The sequence below is a fragment of the Mytilus galloprovincialis genome, chromosome 9, assembly GCF_965363235.1.
Source record: "Mytilus galloprovincialis chromosome 9, xbMytGall1.hap1.1, whole genome shotgun sequence".
Taxonomy (NCBI): Eukaryota; Metazoa; Mollusca; class Bivalvia; order Mytilida; family Mytilidae; genus Mytilus; species Mytilus galloprovincialis.
In genome coordinates this window covers 86,885,102-86,905,578 of record NC_134846.1, presented here as the reverse complement: position 1 = coordinate 86,905,578, position 20,477 = coordinate 86,885,102, and the positions used below count along the sequence as shown (strand labels likewise).

Sequence of the window (20,477 nt, the reverse complement as noted above, 5' to 3'; positions counted from 1 at the left end):
AAACAACATTCATGCTGACATGCATTTCTACCTTTAATGATATTAAATTGCCATATTCTGAATCTAGGGTATCTTGGAATCGTCTTAAAGATCTTTTGATTCCCTGTATAGAATATAATAATGAATAATCACAAATATCTAAATACATGGTATCTCAGAATTAAAAAAAAATCTCTTCATTAAATATATATGTTCCAAATACAAGTTTTCTTGAAATCATCTGAAAATATAAAACAGTTTTAATGTTAATATATCACCAAAATCTAAAAAATTAATTTCATGTTCAATTATGGCATTGGTTGCTGCCAGAGACATATAATCTCTGTTGCTGCTATAAAGGCCAATTGGTTCTTACGTTACAGTGGCAAAAAGTGCTTTGCTGGATTTATCTATTTTTATATCCCAGGATTCTCTGACTTGCTAAAAGCAAGTCTACCTGTTTAAAGAGATGGTTGAGGATCATGTGAATTTTGAATTTAAAGTCTGGCAAATTTGAAGTACATGACCATGTACTGCTGTTACTTATGTAGCTAAAGCAACTGAAGTCTTCCCTTCCTATTACAGCTAAATTTTGTAGAGCAAAGTTGATAAGTTTGCAGAGCAAATTGGAAAATCAACGTGGCTCATTGTCAATGTAATGCAACATCCTTAGTTACGTTCATTTTGATTGGATATCTTAATTTTTTTCATGGAATCAATTCTAAATTGATGCTATAAAAACGTATCTGGAAGCGTAGACAACTTATGACAGATTTTAAATGTATGTTTTAACACTGTTTTGTATCAGTTCCATTAGAATGGTTGGTCCTAACTTACATTTAGGAGATAACTGTGTTGAATTATAAGCTCCAATGGCATCAATTGGCTAACACTTCACCAGTATACTTAATTTGAAACCGTCAAATCACCAACTGATGCCGTCAGATCTTAAAATACAATACAGTTATTTCCTAAATGTAAGTTAGGACTAAACTGTATAAATGTTTTAATAACAAAATGATATCTCACCTTTTCACCTTGGAGTCCATTAAATCCAGGTAATCCAGTTTCTCCTTTCTCTCCCTTCTCTCCTCTACCCTAAAAATAACAAGGGAGATAACTATGGTTATAAGTGGGTTAGGTTTGAACAAAGGGAGATAACTTAGATTATAAGTAAAAATGAAATGTACTGATTTGGTCCAGTTTAAAAAACAATTTTAAAAAATTGTCTGAAGCTGTCAAACTCTGCTGATGATCTCCCTGACATAAAATTGTCCATACTTTGAGTTAGAGAAGATAAGATTCGTTAATTTTGATTACTTGTCCCAAAAGTAGTACATCCCATTATAAATTATTTATTAAGAAAGCACTGGTGTGATTTTTTCATTCCAATAATTATTCAAAAGAAATGCACAACAAAACAAATGTGTTTTCTAGCCAAAGGTTATGTAAAAACATATGATTAAATGATTATAAATGTGTAAGATTTGAACTGAGCTAAGATTATATACAAACATGTTATACATTGGAAATTGATAGAAAAAATTAAAAACCAAAAAAAAAAAGACTTTTTTTTTTAAATTCCTGTTTTAATGCATATAGAATTTGTATTATACATAATTTAGGAGTGTAAAAAAGGGGAATGAAGGGGAGGTAACTGATGGACTTACTGGTTCTCCTTTTGGTCCAGCTGGTCCTTGTGGTCCCTGAAATGACATATAAACTTCTGTTTAACTTAAATTAAAAAAAAATTTATATATCTGAAAAACTAGAGTGCACTAGTTGAAATTTGATGACCAAATAATTGTTAAGGTTTGTCATAAAATAAGAAGTTTCACATTTTCCCCCAAATAAAAATCACAAGCTTTTTCCTTTACTTATTTTGAAGGGGCATTGACCTCTATGAAGCCCCTCATAGTCAACAAATAGTATCATCTAAAATAAAATAAAAAAACAGAATGTTTTGGAGATATTGCGTTGTGTCTGAGAACCATTAAGTTTAAAAACTTGCCACCAACAATGCCAGATTGTTCATTCATTTCATTAAGGAATGCACTGAACTGATCCAGTTGTTCCAAAGGTTGATAATGTACAAAAAAATCATTTCAATATATGTTATTTATTAGCAACATTAAAACACTTAACTTTCTGACTGACACCTGTTTAGTTGCCAGACAACAAATTAATTGTAAAAACATATAACAGGTGTATTAAAGGTATTGGCACCTGTGAGAGATTTCAATTAATTTTTGCATACATCATTCAGCCTACTTATTTTTTAGCTTTACAAACACCATTCATTTTTATCATTTTTCAAAGCTACGATTAATAACAAAGTCAAGAACAGACCTACAGTATTGAAGCATCTGATGAGCAAAATTCAATACGCACAAATAGTATAACTGTTTTACTAAATCAAAATTATTAATATTCCAATTTTGTGGAATTGTATATAACAATACGACAATTTTAAAAATATAAAAAAACACCAAGAAAATATAAATGGGTCAAGCTGTTAGTTTTCTTGTTTGAATTGTTATACATTTACCATTTAGGGGCATGAGTTTTGCTCATTGCTGAAGGCTGTACAGTGACATATAGTTGTTTACTTTTACCTGTTTTGGTCTCTGGTGGACAGTTGTCTCATTGGCAATTATACCAAATCCTCTTATTTTTTAATACATATAAAATATTTTTTTGGAATTTGGCCCAAAGTAACACTTTTGAAGACATACTCAGCTCATACCATCAGGACTAGAGTAACAACAATAAGTAAATGATCTAAGGAACCAATAAAAGCACTGAAACAAGGCATATTTGTCATGATGTTTTAAATATGCTTTGTTTTATTATCAATTTGAACCAAAACTAGCCATTGCAGGAAAAAATATAAATGATATACTTACTGGTACTCCTTCGCCCATTTGTCCCTAAAATGATAAATTAAATTGTCACCAAAACAAAGTCAACAAACAGTATGTGCATAGCAAAATGATACAACTTTAACAAAAGCAAACATTTATCCAAATCCTGTAATGGGATTCTCAGGTTTATAGGTGGAACTGGCACCCCTCCTCCTTTAACTTAACTATTCAATTACATTCTATATGCCCATTTTTTAAGTTTAACACATTTATTCAGTCACTCGCCATTGTTGTTGGCTTCTGGCATTATTTTTGACACAGCCTCATAAAATGGTTCATAGCTAGATGTGAATACTCTCAATGAGTCAAAAGACCAGAGATTATTAAGAAATTTCTTAGAGGCTAAAAACATATTAACAACCACAAATGAGATTTGACTTTGAAACTCAAAATCATTTAATTTGGCAACCATACCAAATCTCCTTATTTTTACATGAATTGGATTAGTTAAACATGGTGCCTTAGATTGTGAATATTCAAACCTTTTAGAGCAAATTAAAAATAATTAGAATTTCTCTTTATTTTAAAGTACATAAATTACAAATTACAAAATCACTTTTATATTATAACTTTCAAAAATACATTCTTATCATGAAAACATTGAGTTGATATCTAAATTTATAAACTACATGAACCAAAATATAAAATATTATCAACGGTTCATGTAAATTAAGTTGATCAACATATAATTGGAATAGGAAAAGAAAGGATATGGAATAAATGCTCTAATTATGAAACAAATTAACTGTTCATGTGACAACTTATCATATGCTTTAACTGTTCATGTGACAACTTATTATATGCTTTAACTGTTCATGTGACAACTTATTATATGCTTTAAGTGTTCATGTGACAACTTATTATATGCTTTAACTGTTCATGTGACAACTAATTATATGCTTTAACTGTTCATGTGACAACTTGTTTTATACTTTAACTGTTCATGTGACAACTTATTATATGCTTTAACTGTTCATGTGACAACTAATTATATGCTTTAACTGTTCATGTGACAACTTATTTTATACTTTAACTGTTCATGTGACAACTTATTATATGCTTTAACTGTTCATGTGACAACTTTTTATATGCTTAACCTTGGTGACAAAATAAATACATTCAAGTATACCAGCATGCATGATTACAATCTTAAAATACAACATTTCAGTAGATACATGTACCTAAAGAAAAATATATTTCCCTGCAACATAAAGTGATGAAATGAACAATTACTTTTCTAAAAAAACAACATTTTATGTAGATATTGTAATAAATATTTCTCATCAACAGAAGGATTTCAGTAAACCTATATTACATGTTTGTTAATTCATTTCACAATAAAATGAGTAAACTGATTGAGCATGTCATGATATTCAACTTATTTTTCCTCACATATTAAAAACTCATTATGGCAAGCAGCTGACCAAATATGAAGTTGTTCCTGATAAAAGTGTGATAGAAATAAATGTTGGACCTGGCAACAGATGGAGGGTGATTACAATAAAGAGGTATATACAAATGCAGAAGGCAACCTTAGTCTATATATAGTTATATATAAATATATGTGTGTGTATATATAGTGCAAAAGTTGATGAAATAAGCGAAGCATGCATAATAGATTATAAAGGTTAACTGGCCATGGATTATTCAAGACCACTAGATGTTCACTTTGATCTGCGGTGTTGATCAACTGACATCGTAATTTCAGCGATGTCAAATAAGTGCAACCTAAGTTTTGTTTAGAACCTGGTTTGTTTCCATCCGTAAGAAGAACGTCATATTATAACCAGTTATATATCATTTTAATAATTCTAGGTTTTTTCTATCATTTTGCCATCAATTTTATTCCACCGTTTCACTATTAAACAAACATAAACTTCAACAAATTAATTAGACAATAACAAACAGACTTATTACTATAGTTGTAATGTATTGCTGTGATTTCCCAGTAAAATTAAAACCGATCTCTCTGACGTCGTTACAACAATGGTTGCTGTCAAGATGTTGTTGATGACGTTATGTTTAAAACAATAAAGCAGTGCTTAGCAAAAGATATTACTTTCTTACATTTTCTACATAATTTATACTTGAATTCTTTGATTGTTATTCTATAATCATTAAAGTTTGAATTTATCTTCATTATAAGCTGTTATAATACAAAAATCAAGTGAAAAATTTAAATTCCTATTCTCAAATACATTTCACTTTTTAACATTTTCAAAATGTCTTCAGTTTCTTTTTCATATGCCTTTTTTTCATACTAAGCTTTATTCTTAAGTGATATGCATACATGATAAGTGTATATAACTTATTGAATAGTCATTCCCAGTGGTGAATCAACATTCTTAGTGGTAAAATCATTTGCCATGCATATACATTGTATACAAATTGGTTTGTTGTATATGATTATGGATTTTTGGATAAAGACCAAGGTGCTAAAACAAAACACCAACCGGGAAACCATTGAAACCTCGGTCTCCTGTCTTGCCCTGAAATATAGTACTCTTAAAATAAAGTTCTGAATACTGATCATACCTCTTCCTTGCTTATAGTAAAAGGCCAAAAGTAAATATGAGCTATAGGCTTGTTTGAGACTTTGAGTTGAAGAACAGAAAAAAAACCACTGTTCCAATGCTTTTTGTGTGATTGTTTGCTGTGCATGTTCTGATGGATAGATACCCCATATCCTTTGTTTTTCTATTATTAAGGTTTGTTTGCAAAAATAGTAATATGTTAAAGCGAGTGCACAGGTATTTGTCAATTTACTTCCTAAACTATGGCTGTAAAAAAAAACAAGGTTAGAATTAAAATAAAAAGTAATTCTGTACAGGACCATCTTTTTTAAAACATTTCAGGTATTACTTAAAGTATTACTTTAATACTTTAGTACAATTGAACACATGTTATGTTTAATTTTTATCTGTATGTTTGCTGTTTTTATTAGTAAGTTTTTTCTGAAATTCTCATAAAATTACCAATCACAAAAATATCCAACAAACAGCAGGTTTCATTAAATAGTTTCTTTAATATCACATTTTTAAATTTGATTGATTGATTGTTGCTAGCAGCACTTCCAGTTGAAAATATGTCACGCATATTCAGAATGATTCAAAATCTGAGGCAGGCATTCATTTTTTTTTACATAAATAAGGCCGATAGTTTTCTCGTTTGAATTGTTTTACATTGTCTTATCGGGGCCTTTTATAGCTGACTATGCAGTATGGGCTTTGCTCATTGTTGAAGGCCGTACGGTGACCTATAGTTGTTAATGTCTATGTTATTTTGGTCTTTTGTGGATAGTTGTCTCATTGGCAATCATACCACATCTTCTTTTTTATATATTAAACATAAAGACTTATTCAACTCGTAAACAATAAATGAATAGTAAATTCTTCACCACTGAAAGATAATAAAGGCATGCTTAGAATCTACTGCCAAATATTTCTGGAAGGAAAATCTTCTTTACTATATATTAATCAAAGATAAGGTCAGATGATTATAATTTTAGTGCAGTAATTTGGAAAATTTCAAATAAAGTTGTGAATTTAATAAGACATCTGTATGTAATGATCGCATTCTAACATGATATAGCTTTTAAGATGATAATCGCCTGATGAACTGACTATCTACACAATCAATTGACAAAAATCTAATCATCGACTATAATTTGTACAGATGAAATAAGATATGATATCTATGGCATACTGTAATACACAAACTGGTATGCTTACAAAAAACTGTCTGGATGAAACTCTAAGGATGTTCACTAATATATCAAATATATTTTTTAAAATTGATTTTGGAATAACCATCTGATTTGGCCTCATTAAAGACCATCTAATTTTTTCTTAATTGTAAGTTATAATTTAGAGCTTTGCCATAAGCACATGAAACACCTGTAGTCCAGTCAAACTAAAATTTAACCTCAAACTAACTGCAACAGAAAATGTTTTAGTTCTAATCTATAGCATTATGCCCTAAATATACACAGAAAAAAGTCCCAGAAAATCTAACTTGAGGAAAACTCAAAATCAGCATTTTTAATTTCCCATGGAAATTAACATTGGAAGGGGAGATAACTCTGCAAATATATATTTTTTTGGTCAGTTTTTGGTTGATTTTCTGGAAATTTGTGTAAAGTATGATACTTTGATGGGGTTATAAGTTTGTATTTGACTAAATCATATAATCCTCTGCTCATGAAATGTACAAAACCGAAGTGTTATGGGTAGTTTTATTTTTTTTGAGCATTTTTCATTTAGGAAATTGCAAATTTGAAGCTTTGTGACCATTTTGAAAAAATAATGTGAAAATCTGGTATTGTTTATATCTGTATATTTTATTTTTCAGCATCTTACTTATCTAAAGAACCTTTAAACCACAAAAAGAAGAATACATGCTTAATTATTTTTATTAAATTTGAGATTCTTTACCTTGACATGTTGAAAAATTCAATAAATTGTCAAATAATGAATTACGAAATCTATATTAAAGCTTGATAAAGTATATTAAAACACCTTTAGAGTTATTTGTTAAAGACCGCTAAAAAATCAAGAATCAATACATTCTGATGAATAGAAGCAGTAAAGTAATAATTTTTTATCAATTTTTATTGATATTTCTGCCTTTTTTGCAAGAGTTATCTCCCTTTTCAATGCAAATCTCCATAGGAATTTTAAATGGTGATTTTTTTTTTAGTCTTCCTCAGGTAAGATTTTATGGGACTTTTTTCTGTGTATATTTGGGGTATAATGCTAAAGATTAAAACTAAAAAATCTTCTGTTGCAATTACTTTCAGGTTAGGGTCAAATTTGTGCTAGATTGACTGGACTACTGCTGCTTTTTCAGAGTTTATAGTTCTATAACTCCTCTATGTCATGAGGGTCTGGATGGGGGGATCTTTTATTCTGTAAACAATTAATTTTCACCCCTTTTTTCTCTAATCTTCAAAAAGTTAACCCCTTTTTTCTCTATCTTCAAAAAATTAACCTCTTTTTTTCTCTTATCTTCATTTTTTTGCCCGTTATTCTCTAATCTTCATTTTTTATGGGCATTATTCTTTAATCATTTAACCCCATCCAAACCCTCATGTCATATCAGAAATTTATTTAAAAAAAAAAGTTAAATGGAGGTTACTTTATCAGATATATAACAGTCACCAAAGTTTCACAAAAAGCGCTAAATGCATTTTTGATTTATTGTAAACTAGAAAATCCCCATTTTTAATGATTAAAACCAAATAAAAAATAAAAATAAAAATAAAATCTCAAATCTCAAAAAATTGAAAGGGAGCTCTCACATGTAAATAGATATAAAAAATCACAAAAATTTAATGCAAATTGGTTTAAGTATTTTGAGTTACTATCAGACATGCTAACGACGGACGGACAACAGTATACCATAAATCATCCCACAAACAGAAAATAAAAAATTGCTGCAATGGATCTTTTGCTATGTTATGTCTTAATGTACTCCATTTGAAAAGACATCCCATTTATTAGAATATGCCAATTTACGGTGGGCCCATCAGACACAAAACAGAATGATACATTTATTAACAAACTTTCTTTTGTAAATATTTACCAAGTCACTAGGGACGGTGCAACATCTGCTTAATACTCGTAATGTTTATGTAACACTAGGTCTGCTTTTTAGAGAAAAACGGATTTTAATCCAAAAATCTTCTAACACTCTACTTCTTGAAACATTACATAAAATAAACACAATAATTTGTATGTTTACAAAATGCACAAAGAAAACAACTTTCTTAATCTGTTTACTAAATAAACTTAAGGTAAACTAATTTGTTCATGATTTGCCTGCAATGAAATGTAAATATTTTTCTATGATTTTTTTAAAGAACATGAAGTTATTAGGCTATAGCAATATGAAAGCATTTGTTAAACCTTCTCCAAATAAATCCAATATTTTAGAGTTCATTAACTCTTGCATGTATGCAAAAGATTGGTTTAGTAATACATGTATCCATGTCTTTCTTTATAAACCCTTATGATCAGACAAGACAGACAAAAAAAAAGTTTTAAATACTTGTCCCCCATTTGTCCGACAATAACTACTTGATAAGACATTTGATTTGACTGACTTCTTTGTTGTTTGTTTGTTCAATTCTGACCTTCATCATCAATGAAAATAGATCTACGGTGTGAATTTTGTAAAGTATAAGCAATCTGCAATAGGAGCAGCAATGTAAGTACATGTACCATAGATGTCAAGTGATCTTGACAAGTATTAGTGAAGCTATAATTATATATGTTAAGCTATATTCATCATATACAAGAGCATATTAAGGAGTTCTGTTTAAAAATAGGGAAGCTGTTTTAGTTTAATACATTATTTATAAACATGTTGTGTTTAAAATATAAGTGCTATAAATTAATTGAATAAAAAATGTACCGGAAAGCCGCTGTTTCCTTGGATACCCTGTAGTACAGTAGACAGACATAAAACATAGATCTATACATATATCATGTTCTAATCTTATAACTAGTAGATTAACCAAATTATTCACTATTCCTCTAATTTATAGGATGAAATAAATTATTCTTTCAAGGTTAACTATGTTAAAATAAATTTCTTAGAAGACGAAATGCCTGATATTTTTAATATATAACATTTTTCAAACAAGCAGATATTGTTATACATAAATCTACAAAATCTGAGTTTTTAATTGGGTCTTTTAAATGGTTTGTTATTTTACTCAAAGGAAGGGGTATGATAACAACTACTATCTGGCTCATGAAATTGCAAAAATAATAAACTTCTTAACTTTTGTCAAAAATTTAAGTAAGCTTATAGATAAATGATTTGAAACCCTCTACATTGCCTTTACCAGCAAAGATATTTTACCATGAATACAATCTTTGTACAAGGCATCTTTTAAGGTATTGAAGACCTTGACCTAAATATTAGTGACAAGATCTCAAAATGAGGCTATTTTGACAGTTTGTGTCATTATGCTTCAAAATTAAAAGGTTTGAACATTTTAATTTTCAACTTCAAAAAGGGTAAACATAGTTTTATCATATAGCTTTACCTCAATATGAAGTAAATCCAAGGTCTGCACTATTATACTTTTGTACAATTGCCATTCTATTCTATTCTATGTGTGTGGTAAGAATGCATGTATAATCCTATCATATATCTATGTATAATCCTATGAGCTGTATTTACTTTTAAAAAATTTAGGAAATATTTAGTATTTTATTCATATCAGAAAAATCATATGAAATACATTAAATGGAACAAAAACTTTCCTCTTCTTCTCTAAAAGGACAGATCTAAACAAAGTGCTATTTAAAATATGCAAATTTTGAACAGACAACAGATAAGAGCAGTAAATATACATACTTGATCTCCTTTCCGTCCAGGGGCACCTGTTAAAAAAAGTTAACAATGTATTACAAAATATAAAGAAGGATATCAAATATGCATAATCATATAAATCTATTAAACGTGTTTCAGTATATCAAGATTAAATGTTCTATGGCTTTTGTGTGAGTATTTGTTTTTGTGCTTAAATTCAATTCTAACTTGTTTGAATGTCTGCTTTTAGGCAGCAACCATTTGATTTTCTGGGGGGGGGGGGGGGGGGGGCTATGGTTTTTTTTGGAAAAAAAAGTTTGTTTCCAGGTTTTGGTGAAAAAAATAATTTGTTTTGGACCCTGAAAAAAAAAGTTTGCACAGAAAAAAAAACCATAGCCCCCCCCCCCCAGAAAATCAAATGGTTGCTGCCTTAGGATCAAATGAACATTTATAACATTGCATGTACGTAAATTCCATAACCGGATCTCTTTATTGTAAAATCAAATTCGTTTCCGGCCATTCTATGATCCAAATATTTCTTCTTCAGTGCAGTCTTATGTTCCAAATTACCACACTAGTTTATATATTTCTCGGTACAGACACGTACAGATTGTTTCAACTAAAACAACTTTGATTTACACGACTTAAAAGCTTTAAGAAAAAAATGATAAGGGGAAAGAGATCATCCTTGTAAAAACGCATTAGACAAGAATTAAAAATATATTAAAAATCTAGGACAAATTATCCTCACATTAGTGTTTTTATACATGGCGTACTGTATCTTTATATCTATCTAACATCAGGAGTAGCTAGGACTATTGTCTTCCTTATGTCATCTTAGACAATTGTCTCACGGTAATGATCAGTTGTTTGTTTTTGGAGTCTTTTTCATTTAAAACTGCAGTGTCCTTGCCATGATGACAATAATATAATAAGGATACCTAAGAAGAACCGGTATGTTTCCCAATGATACAACTATCTTAAATGACTGGTCAGGGATATATAAGCAATTATAGGTCACCATACAGTCTCCAGTAAGATGGAAAACTCATACCTTTTAGACAGCTATAAAAGGGCCCGACATTAAAAACGTGACAATTTAAACAGGAAAACTAACAGCCTAATTTATAATTTACAATTTACAAAAACATGCCAGACATTAACAAACGACAACCACGAATTATATAATGTGTCTTGTTTATTCTTGCTCAACCGTGAACCCCCTCCTAACTTGGGAGTGTGCTGTAACAGCACAACATACCCCCACTTTTCCCCGGTCTACTCCTTCGCCACTGATGTTCCTTGATCAATATCCTATCTCTGTCAAACCCATGTTATCATTAAAAAGTCTTTACAGAAAATTAATCCTTATGACATCCAAACTTTATTCATTATACTGGAATACTTTTGATTAAATTAACCAAAGGAAAATCCCTTCCTCTTTAGCACTTGTCAAATTTCAGCATTAAAACAATACATTATGAACACCATAACAATTTACTCTCAGCGTGTAAAATCGTTAGAGGTTATTATGATAACATAATATAATTGAGATATAACATTTACTATACATTACAGTTCATTATAAAAATATTCCGAATGCTTTTACATTATAAAAATAGCATGTACCAAATTATTTACCTACGCTGTTACACTGTAAAATTATTACCATATTTCAAGTATGCTTTAATCGTGGAGATACTAATTTCTCACCCAAAATGATGCCAAAAGTAAAATAGCGAAATTAATTCTTTGTTTAAAGAAAAATATTTGCATGGGCTATAGGAATTTGGATTACATTTTTCCAATTAGAAACCAGGCTTATATAAGAGACTCACCAGTGACGCTCGAGTTAAAAAAATAAAAGGCCGAATAAAGTACGAAGTTAGAGAGTTTTATTACAGCCCAGTCTTTTGAATAGTTCAGCCTAACTCAATGAGAACAACAACGAACATACATTACAAAATATTACACCTAAAAACACAGAAACCGACTTCAAACAGTCACACGATATAAATTTATACATTTTCATGTATATATGGCATGAAGATGTCACGTCGATATCAAATTAACGTTTTCTGCGTAATTCTTTTGAGTGATTTTAGGCTATTCCACAACTTTTTTATTCCTCCCTTTTGGAGAAATGATTCCATAGAATCATTTTATACATATTTTGCAAAAGTATAACTTGATTTCCACCCTTTTAATTGACAAAACATTTGACTCATAACTAAAACAAATCTTTTATAGGTAATGAGAATAAAAATAATCAGCTGCGCCATGAGCACATGATACGCCCGTTGTCTTGTGTGCAATAATCACAAATAGTTTCTGAGATACAGCATGACATGTGAAAACCCACTTTTTTTAATAAAAAGCTCAATAACTCTAAAATAAAATTTTGAGCCAAAATTATACAGATCTTTAGATTAATATAACTAAGAAGTGTGTAAAGTTTTAAGCAATTATCATAAATCATTTTTGAGATACAGCGCGACATGTGAAAAAAAAAACACACCCCTGTTTTAGTTACAAAGTCCCGTAACTCAAAACGTTTTAATCTTATTTTCACCAAAAAGTATACAGATTGTTTGACCATCATATCAAGGAACAACTATATTAAGTGTCATGAAATTTTGATGAGTCGTTCTCAAGTTACGGTGCGACATGTTTACGCCGAACAGACGGATAGACAAATAGACGGTCGGTCGGACGGACACCGGACATTTGTATACCATAATTCGTCTCGTCAAAATTTTGACGGGCGTATACAAATATTTTGAATTCCAGCATCTTCCACAGGGTATGAGAAAGAGTTAAACAATTGTTATGAAATACAGAATCTTCCATATGTGTCTGGAATTCCAGCAATTTCCATAGAAGGATCAACTATTTCTTGAATAGCCCATTTGTCGTACACATTTCCTGGTCTATAATAAGTCTGAAACTGTCTCTTCCGGCAGACAATTGTTTGTGTTTGTGTCGCTCATTCATAGAAACCCATGTTATTTTTAATATGTGAAATGATTAAAACATGTAGCAGTAGTATTGAGTTTTAATTAACTATTATGAACCATGTATCTGTCAGTAACCATTAGTAAGTATTACCCCTGATGGTAGAACTTCAACTCTTCAATAAATCATAACTGTAGTAAAAAGACGACATCTTATCTTGTATCTTGATTATACCTCATTACATTAACTACAAACTTCAAGTATTGCAATACTAAAACACTTCAAACAGATATGCACATCTTAAGCATGTGACAAACATCAGTGTGTTGTCTTACAGAACACAGAACATCGTGTAACATCTGTTTAATTCTCATTTCCTATCGAATGACTGGGGATTTGATTCATCCATCCGATTCAGTTGTGTAGGTACAATAAAATAGAAGAGACTTGCATGCCAAAGTTTTATGCAAAATGTTATAAACATTTCATCGAGTACATTTCCATTGCAATTACTACAACTTGGCCATTGTACGTATGCTTTTTGTGTTTATTTAATACCTTACAACAAGAAGATGATTTCAGCTTCCCAATTGTGAACTTTCCATTTCTATGTAGCAACATTCCAGCAGCGCATGCATACGGAGTATATATATCTCCCAATTGATACGATATTCCCGGGCTTGTATTTCCTATCACGATTTCTTTTATAGAGGATTGCTACTCACAATGAAGATATTAAACCAAGAGTTCCAAATGGTGAAGTGCCTTCGTAAATTTTTCGGACGCCATCACAAGTTGGTTGGCCGTTATGGAAGAACCGTGTCACAGATATCGGATATGTTCCTTATGTCGTTACTACAAAGTCCTGACCTACCGAATTAGACTATTTACCGGATTTGTAATTGTAATTGTAATTTGTAATTTGTAATAACATAAGCAACACGACGGGTGCCACATGCGGAGCAGGATCTGCTTATCCTTTCGGAGCACCTGAGATCACCCCCAGTTTTTAGTGGGGTTCGTGTTGCTTAGTCTTTAGTTTTCTATGTTGTGTCTTCTGTACTATTATTTGTCTGTTTGGCTTTTTATTTTTAACCATGGTGTTTCAGTTTATTTTCTATCTATGAGTTTGACTCTCTCTCTGGTATCTTTCGTCCCTCTTTTACAAAGGTGCGTTTTAGGTAAAACAAAAATATATATTATAATTATATTAAAAATGTACAGAGACCCTAAGAAGCAAATTCTTTTACTAGTAGTTACATGATTCCATCCTCGTACTTTGCTCTAGCCGGATATTTGTCTCATTGACAATCATATCCAGGGGGATCCAACCCAGAACAAAGGGGGTGGTTTTAACCATATGTTCCCTTTCAAAAGCATTGATCGTCAAAAAAGGGAGGGCTTCCAACCCCGGATCCCTTCAAAAATTGGTTCTGTCACTGATACCACATTCACTGATCCCAAGGCATGTTTGTTTACCATGTTTTACATCAAATAATAGCTTTTCACAATCAGTATTACGGATTATGTTGACATTAATAATTTGAAAATTGTCCCATGCGTGAATGCACGGCGAATTACCTGTCTGATTGACTTCATTGCGTACATAAGGTGTAAATAGAAGGAAATGATGCACGACGTTACAACATTTTTGGCACTGCTGCCACGTATTACCAGATGGTATTTAGGAGTATTGTTGATTTTGTAACATTTCTACTAAATTCTTAGTCAAAGAAGTCATTAATCAAATAACAGTAATAACCGACAGGATTTTATTCCATTGTTTCACCTGATTCCCATTGTTGTTAATGATTTTATGAATTATTATAATTATTACATAATTTTACTGATAGAATGGTGACTTTATTATGCAATTACAACGCTGATTTCAACTTAAGAATAGTATAAAGATTCGGTAACAAACTATAAAATACTACAAAGTATTACAAGTGTTTTATCCGTAGATGCGTTATAGCAGCAGTCACTAGTAATAGCTAATAAAAAATGCAAAGTCTATTAAGGCAAAACATAAAATAGTTTGTTTTTCATTCGTTCGTCACGCCGGATATACGGTTCTATGAAAATCGAGATGAAAACAAACTCCTGTTCGATTTAGATAGGGTTCCAGAGCATTCGAAATTTAAAAATGTAAAAAGAGAGATTTGAGGTATTTCTTTGACGAATTCAGGTTCCTTCGAGAGATATTTACAAAATTTCGAATATATTTTTATGCCCCACCTACGTACGATAGTAGAGGGGCATTATGTTTTCTGGTCTGTGCGTCCGATCGTCCGTCCGTCCGTCCGTCCGTTCGTTCGTCTGTTAGTCTGTGCGTCCGTTCGTCTGTTCGTCCGTTCGTCCCACTCTCCGAGTCAGGTTAAAGTTTTTGGTCAAGGTAGTTTTTGATGAAGTTGAAGTACAATCAACTTTAAACTTAGTACACATGTTCCCCATGATATGATCTTTCTAATTTGAATGCCAAATTAAAGTTTTGACCCGAATTTCACGGTCCACTGAACATAGAAAATGATAGTGTGAAGATCAGGTTAAAGTGCGATTGGGGTATCCGTGTAATATGAACACATTCTTGTTATTTATGTTTTGCTTTGAAAAGACTTATTTGGACGATTTTATCATTCGACGTTTGTTTTTATTCTTTATTGGATATGAACCAAATTTGAAAATATGAAAATGGCATCATCAAGATGTTGGATTCTTTTATTTACTAAGAGTAAAATAACAAAAATTTCGAACTCCAAGATAAAATTCAAAACGGACAGTCCCTTATCAAATGGCAAAATCAAAAATTTCAAAAACCAAACGAATGGAAAACAACTGTCATATTCCTAAATTGGTACATACTGTTTGAAAAAGGTGTTTTCTACAGACAGTAGACATGCATATGGGTACCAACGTGTTCCCCTTCTAACAGACTTGTTCCTGTATCCGTATGAGAGATCGTATGAGGCAAAATTCCTTTAGGAAGAATTAGAAACTAAAATTATCCTTTAAGAAAAAATAGAAACCAAAACTATTCGTATACTTAATACGGTGCGAGGCATAGATGATGTCTTTCATTAAATAGTTCAAAGATTGGCGAATATTGATCATATAGATCTGTACCAAGAAAAGGTAAGGAATCATACCAGAAGACACATGTTTATAGTCAAGACTGTTCATACCATTTAAACTGGAAGGAAGCATACCAGAAGACACATATATACAGTTATAAAATTGAGAATGGAAATGGGGAATGTGCCAAAGAGACAACAACCCGACCATAGAAAAAAAAACAACAGCAGAAGGTCACCAACAGGTCTTCAATGTAGCGAGAAATTCCCGCACCCGGAGGCGTCCTTCAGCTGGCCCCTAAACAAATATATACTAGTTCAGTGATAATGAACGCCATACTAATTTCCAAATTGTACACAAGAAACTAAAATTAAAATAATACAAGACTAACAAAGGCCAGAGGCTCCTGACTTGGGACAGGCGCAAAAATGCGACGGGGTTAAACATGTTTGAGAGATCTCAACCCTCCCCCTATACCATAGTCAATGTAGTCAAAAGTAAACGCATAACAATACGCACATTAAAATTCAGTCCAAGAGAAGTCCGAGTCTGTTGTCAGAAGATGTAACCAAAGAAAATAAACAAAATGACAATAATACATAAATAACAACAGACTACTAGCAGTTAACTGACATGCCAGCTCCAGACTTCAATTAAACTGACTGAAAGATTATGATTTCATCATATGAACATCAGGCACAATCCTTCCCGTTAGGGGTTTAGTATCATACCATCATAACATATATGAGAAGAACATAACCCGTGTCATGCCAACAACTGGTTTTTGAATAAATGTGTTTAGTTCCGATGCAAAGACCCTATAAGTCAATCAATATTAACGCCAAAATATGCAATCTTTAATGACCTGACAACAGTATCGTAACTATATCCCTTCTTAATGTCTGCTCATACAATGAAACTGAAAAAAGCATACCAAAAGACACATGTATATAGATATAAGAAGATGTAGTGTGAGTGCCAATGAGATGGCTCTCCATCCAAGTCAAAACTTGTAAAAGTAAACCATTATATAGGTCAAAGTACAGTCTTCAATACGGAGCCTTGGATCACACCGAACAGCAAGCTATAAAGGGCCCCAAAATGACTAGTGTAAAACCATCCAAAGGTATAACATGTATATATGTATGTCTGTTCATTCCAATGAAACTTAGATTATAATTAATACCAAATGAAACATGTATACAGTTAAGTCTGTTTGTACGTTTGAAATTGAAAGGAGGCATACCAAAAAGACACATATACACAGTTATGTCTGGTCCGTATCTTGATTTACACCTAAGGGTAACGATCAATTGATAATTAAACTCAGCAACAACAAAAAATACTCTACATTCGCCATTGAGAGTATAAGAAAATGTGCAGTTAAAAGTAAAATCACAAAAATATTATAAATTCCGAGAAAACTTCAAAACGGAAAGTCCTTAATCAAAGGGAAAATTAAAAGCTCAAACACATCAAACGAATGGATAACAACTGACACATCCTGACTAGGTACACGTTAATGATACAGAAACCCAACAGCGACAAAATACCAACCCAATAGTAATGCTGAGGTCAAGGTCTTCAACAATAGCCAAATGTCCGGACAGTATATATGGCAATCTTATAAAGGTATGCACTTTGCACCTGTTTCAACTCGGGGTAACTTTGATCTCCCATACAAGTTATATACCTCGCTTAAATTGGCTAATCGGAAAAATCCACTCATTCCTTTATCTATATATACTTCTAAGTGACGATGAAAAAAGGAAACACAGTTTATCTTTAGACTGTGTGAAGTTTCTTAAAGCGAAGAATTGTAGTGTTCATGCTCTACGTGGAATGTTACATTACCATCGAAGTCATTGATCAAGATACTATATAGAGTACACAAAATTACATTCATGATTTACTTCTGTATATTTTTGACAAATTGCAATTTTTCAATGTCATGAATCTATAGTGCATACTAAAAGGGCAACAATTAAACTGATGTTACCCAGTCTAACTGCAGTTAAGAAAACTATTAACTGCTTGGTGCATCTCTTAGATCTATCGAACTGACACTGGGTGCAGAAGTTAATTCACGTATCTCTTAGCTACATGGTTTAAATAAAAAATAAATTAGACAATAATCGGTGTTTATCTTGTTCACACCAGCCAGACATTATCTTTTAATGTTCCTACGACTTGATGCTTCCTTGATGAGGAGGAAATCACCGACTATATCGATAGTGGAATGAACACTGAACATTTTATATTTATTAATTTTACAACTTCTGCATACTTTGTTTAGTTTACATGCTTAGGTTAGTTTAGCATGCTATAGAATTATAGCTATGAATGATCAATGATTGAAAGGATAAGGAAAACCGAGAAAAAAAATGTAATAAAATGTTTCTGTAAGGTTCCTGTAACGCTGATTATTTTATTGCACAATATTTGGAAATTATTCTAAATTCTGAAATACTTCATGGGTAAATAAAATGCACATAAATCTGAATATTCGCACTACATTGATTTTATACTGTGTAGATTTAACAGACTTTTACAGGCGTGCTATTAGGCGGTGCATTTATAAAAAAAAAGTACCGTGCACCGTGAATTGACTCATACAGTTGTACTATTAGGCGGGGCGAATATAAAAAAAGTACCGTGCACTGTGAATTGACTCATACAGTTGTACTATTAGGTGGGGCGAATATAAAAAAAAAGTACCTTGCACCTTGAATTGACTTATGCAGGTGTGCTATCAGGCGATGCCATTTTAGGACAGGTTAACAATTGGCTGTCAGTGCATGAAATATTTGTTATGGTAGTTGATAATGAGGTACATACCGATATCCATGACCGGTAATGTTTATTTTCAAACTACAAATTGAGCATGAAAGAATCCCGATTATAACATCTCACAGATGACAAAATAGGATGTGAGCAATAGCCTCGCGTTCATAATCAGCTAATAACCAATGCAATATCCAAATGCTCCTTTTGCCTTTTATCTATTTTTATTTGGATGCCACTGAGCAGTCTCGAGAGTCTGTCGTATACCTAAATTCTGAACTTTGTGTCTTTGGAAACTTTGTACGGTTTACTGAACTGTAAAGTCAATTAGTAGCAATGTACATAGCTGATAAAAATACTTCTATCAGAAGCAACTGTAAAACTTCAGCCATAACAGAGTAAAGATCGGAAGTGACGATCTTTGTTGGAAATGATTTTTTTTTAAACCAAGAAAACTAAAAGTTGACTATAAAGAGGTGTATTGGCATGGGTTATTGTAGAATTTTGATATCCAGGACACACAAATAACCATTATTATTTCACTTCGGATTGTTTGTTTATGAAAGCTTCCACATTAAAGGCTTTACATTACATATACATATAATATATTCAAATTGCAGACAATATAGTCTGATCAAGGTGCACAGTACAAAATCCATGGAGGACTACTATTAAGTTACATGCGTTTTTATATTCTAATAAAGTGTAAAAGAATTATAATTAAGCGATTATGGGTAAAGTCCAAATTTCCGTGTTCTTGTACTATAGTATATTGTTCTATTATTCATATACACTCATACTATATTTCCTAGCATAACCCTCTGTCTAAAGTGGCCCAAGTATAGTGGTCAGGGAGTTGGTTTGTTCGTCCTTCTGTCTAAAGGTGCCCAAGTATAGTGGTCAGGGAGTTGGTTTGTTCGTCCCTCTGTCTAAAGTGGCCCAAGTATAGTGGTCAGGGAGTTGGTTTGTTCGTCCTTCTGTCTAAAGGTGCCCAAGTATAGTGGTCAGGGAGTTGGTTTGTTCGTCCTTCTGTCTAAAGGTGCCCAAGTATAGTGGTCAGGGAGTTGGTTTGTTCGTCCTTCTTACGGTTCAACTTTTCTATTAGGAACTCAGTGCTCCTAAACTGCTTGACATAATTTTGTTCCACTTTTTATAGAATCTTACTTATACGATGTACATTTTCGTTTCTTTATCTGAATGATTTTTGGGGTTTACTTTGGGATGACATTGAATTCTACATATCTGCACACCATATAGTTCTCATTTGGATACGCTAAATACTCCTATATTGTGATTTAATGACATTTCCGCAGAACCTTTATCATTTATGAAATATATACAATGCCGTTGTGCAGCCGAGTGTGTACCTCCAATTTTGCTTTTTATTAAGGTTTCCCACAAATCATGGAATTTGAAAGGGGCGGGTGTTATTTGGTGAAC

At 31.9% G+C, this 20,477-nt stretch overlaps 1 protein-coding gene across 14 annotated transcripts in view; it reads right to left on the bottom strand.

The window, feature by feature from the left end:
* The window catches only part of LOC143046249 (uncharacterized), an 80,180-nt gene that overhangs the window by 50,287 nt on the left and 9,416 nt on the right, over nucleotides 1–20,477 (bottom strand). For 9 of the 14 annotated variants that reach the window (XR_012969108.1, XM_076219300.1, XM_076219299.1 and 6 more), the window contains exons 3-8: nucleotides 10,272–10,297; nucleotides 5,357–5,392; nucleotides 2,886–2,909; nucleotides 1,650–1,685; nucleotides 1,009–1,077; nucleotides 32–103 (exon numbers count right to left, since the gene is read on the bottom strand). Coding sequence is in view for 13 of the 14 variants with exons in the window: in XM_076219300.1 (XP_076075415.1) it covers nucleotides 32–103; nucleotides 1,009–1,077; nucleotides 1,650–1,685; nucleotides 2,886–2,909; nucleotides 5,357–5,392; nucleotides 10,272–10,297 (263 nt within the window). In the remaining variant the exon portion in view is untranslated. Of the gene's footprint in view, nucleotides 1–31; nucleotides 104–1,008; nucleotides 1,078–1,649; nucleotides 1,686–2,885; nucleotides 2,910–5,356; nucleotides 5,393–9,317; nucleotides 9,345–10,271; nucleotides 10,298–20,477 lie in introns of all 14 variants that reach the window. The other 5 variants (XM_076219305.1, XM_076219309.1, XM_076219301.1 and 2 more) reach the window with 4 other exon arrangements.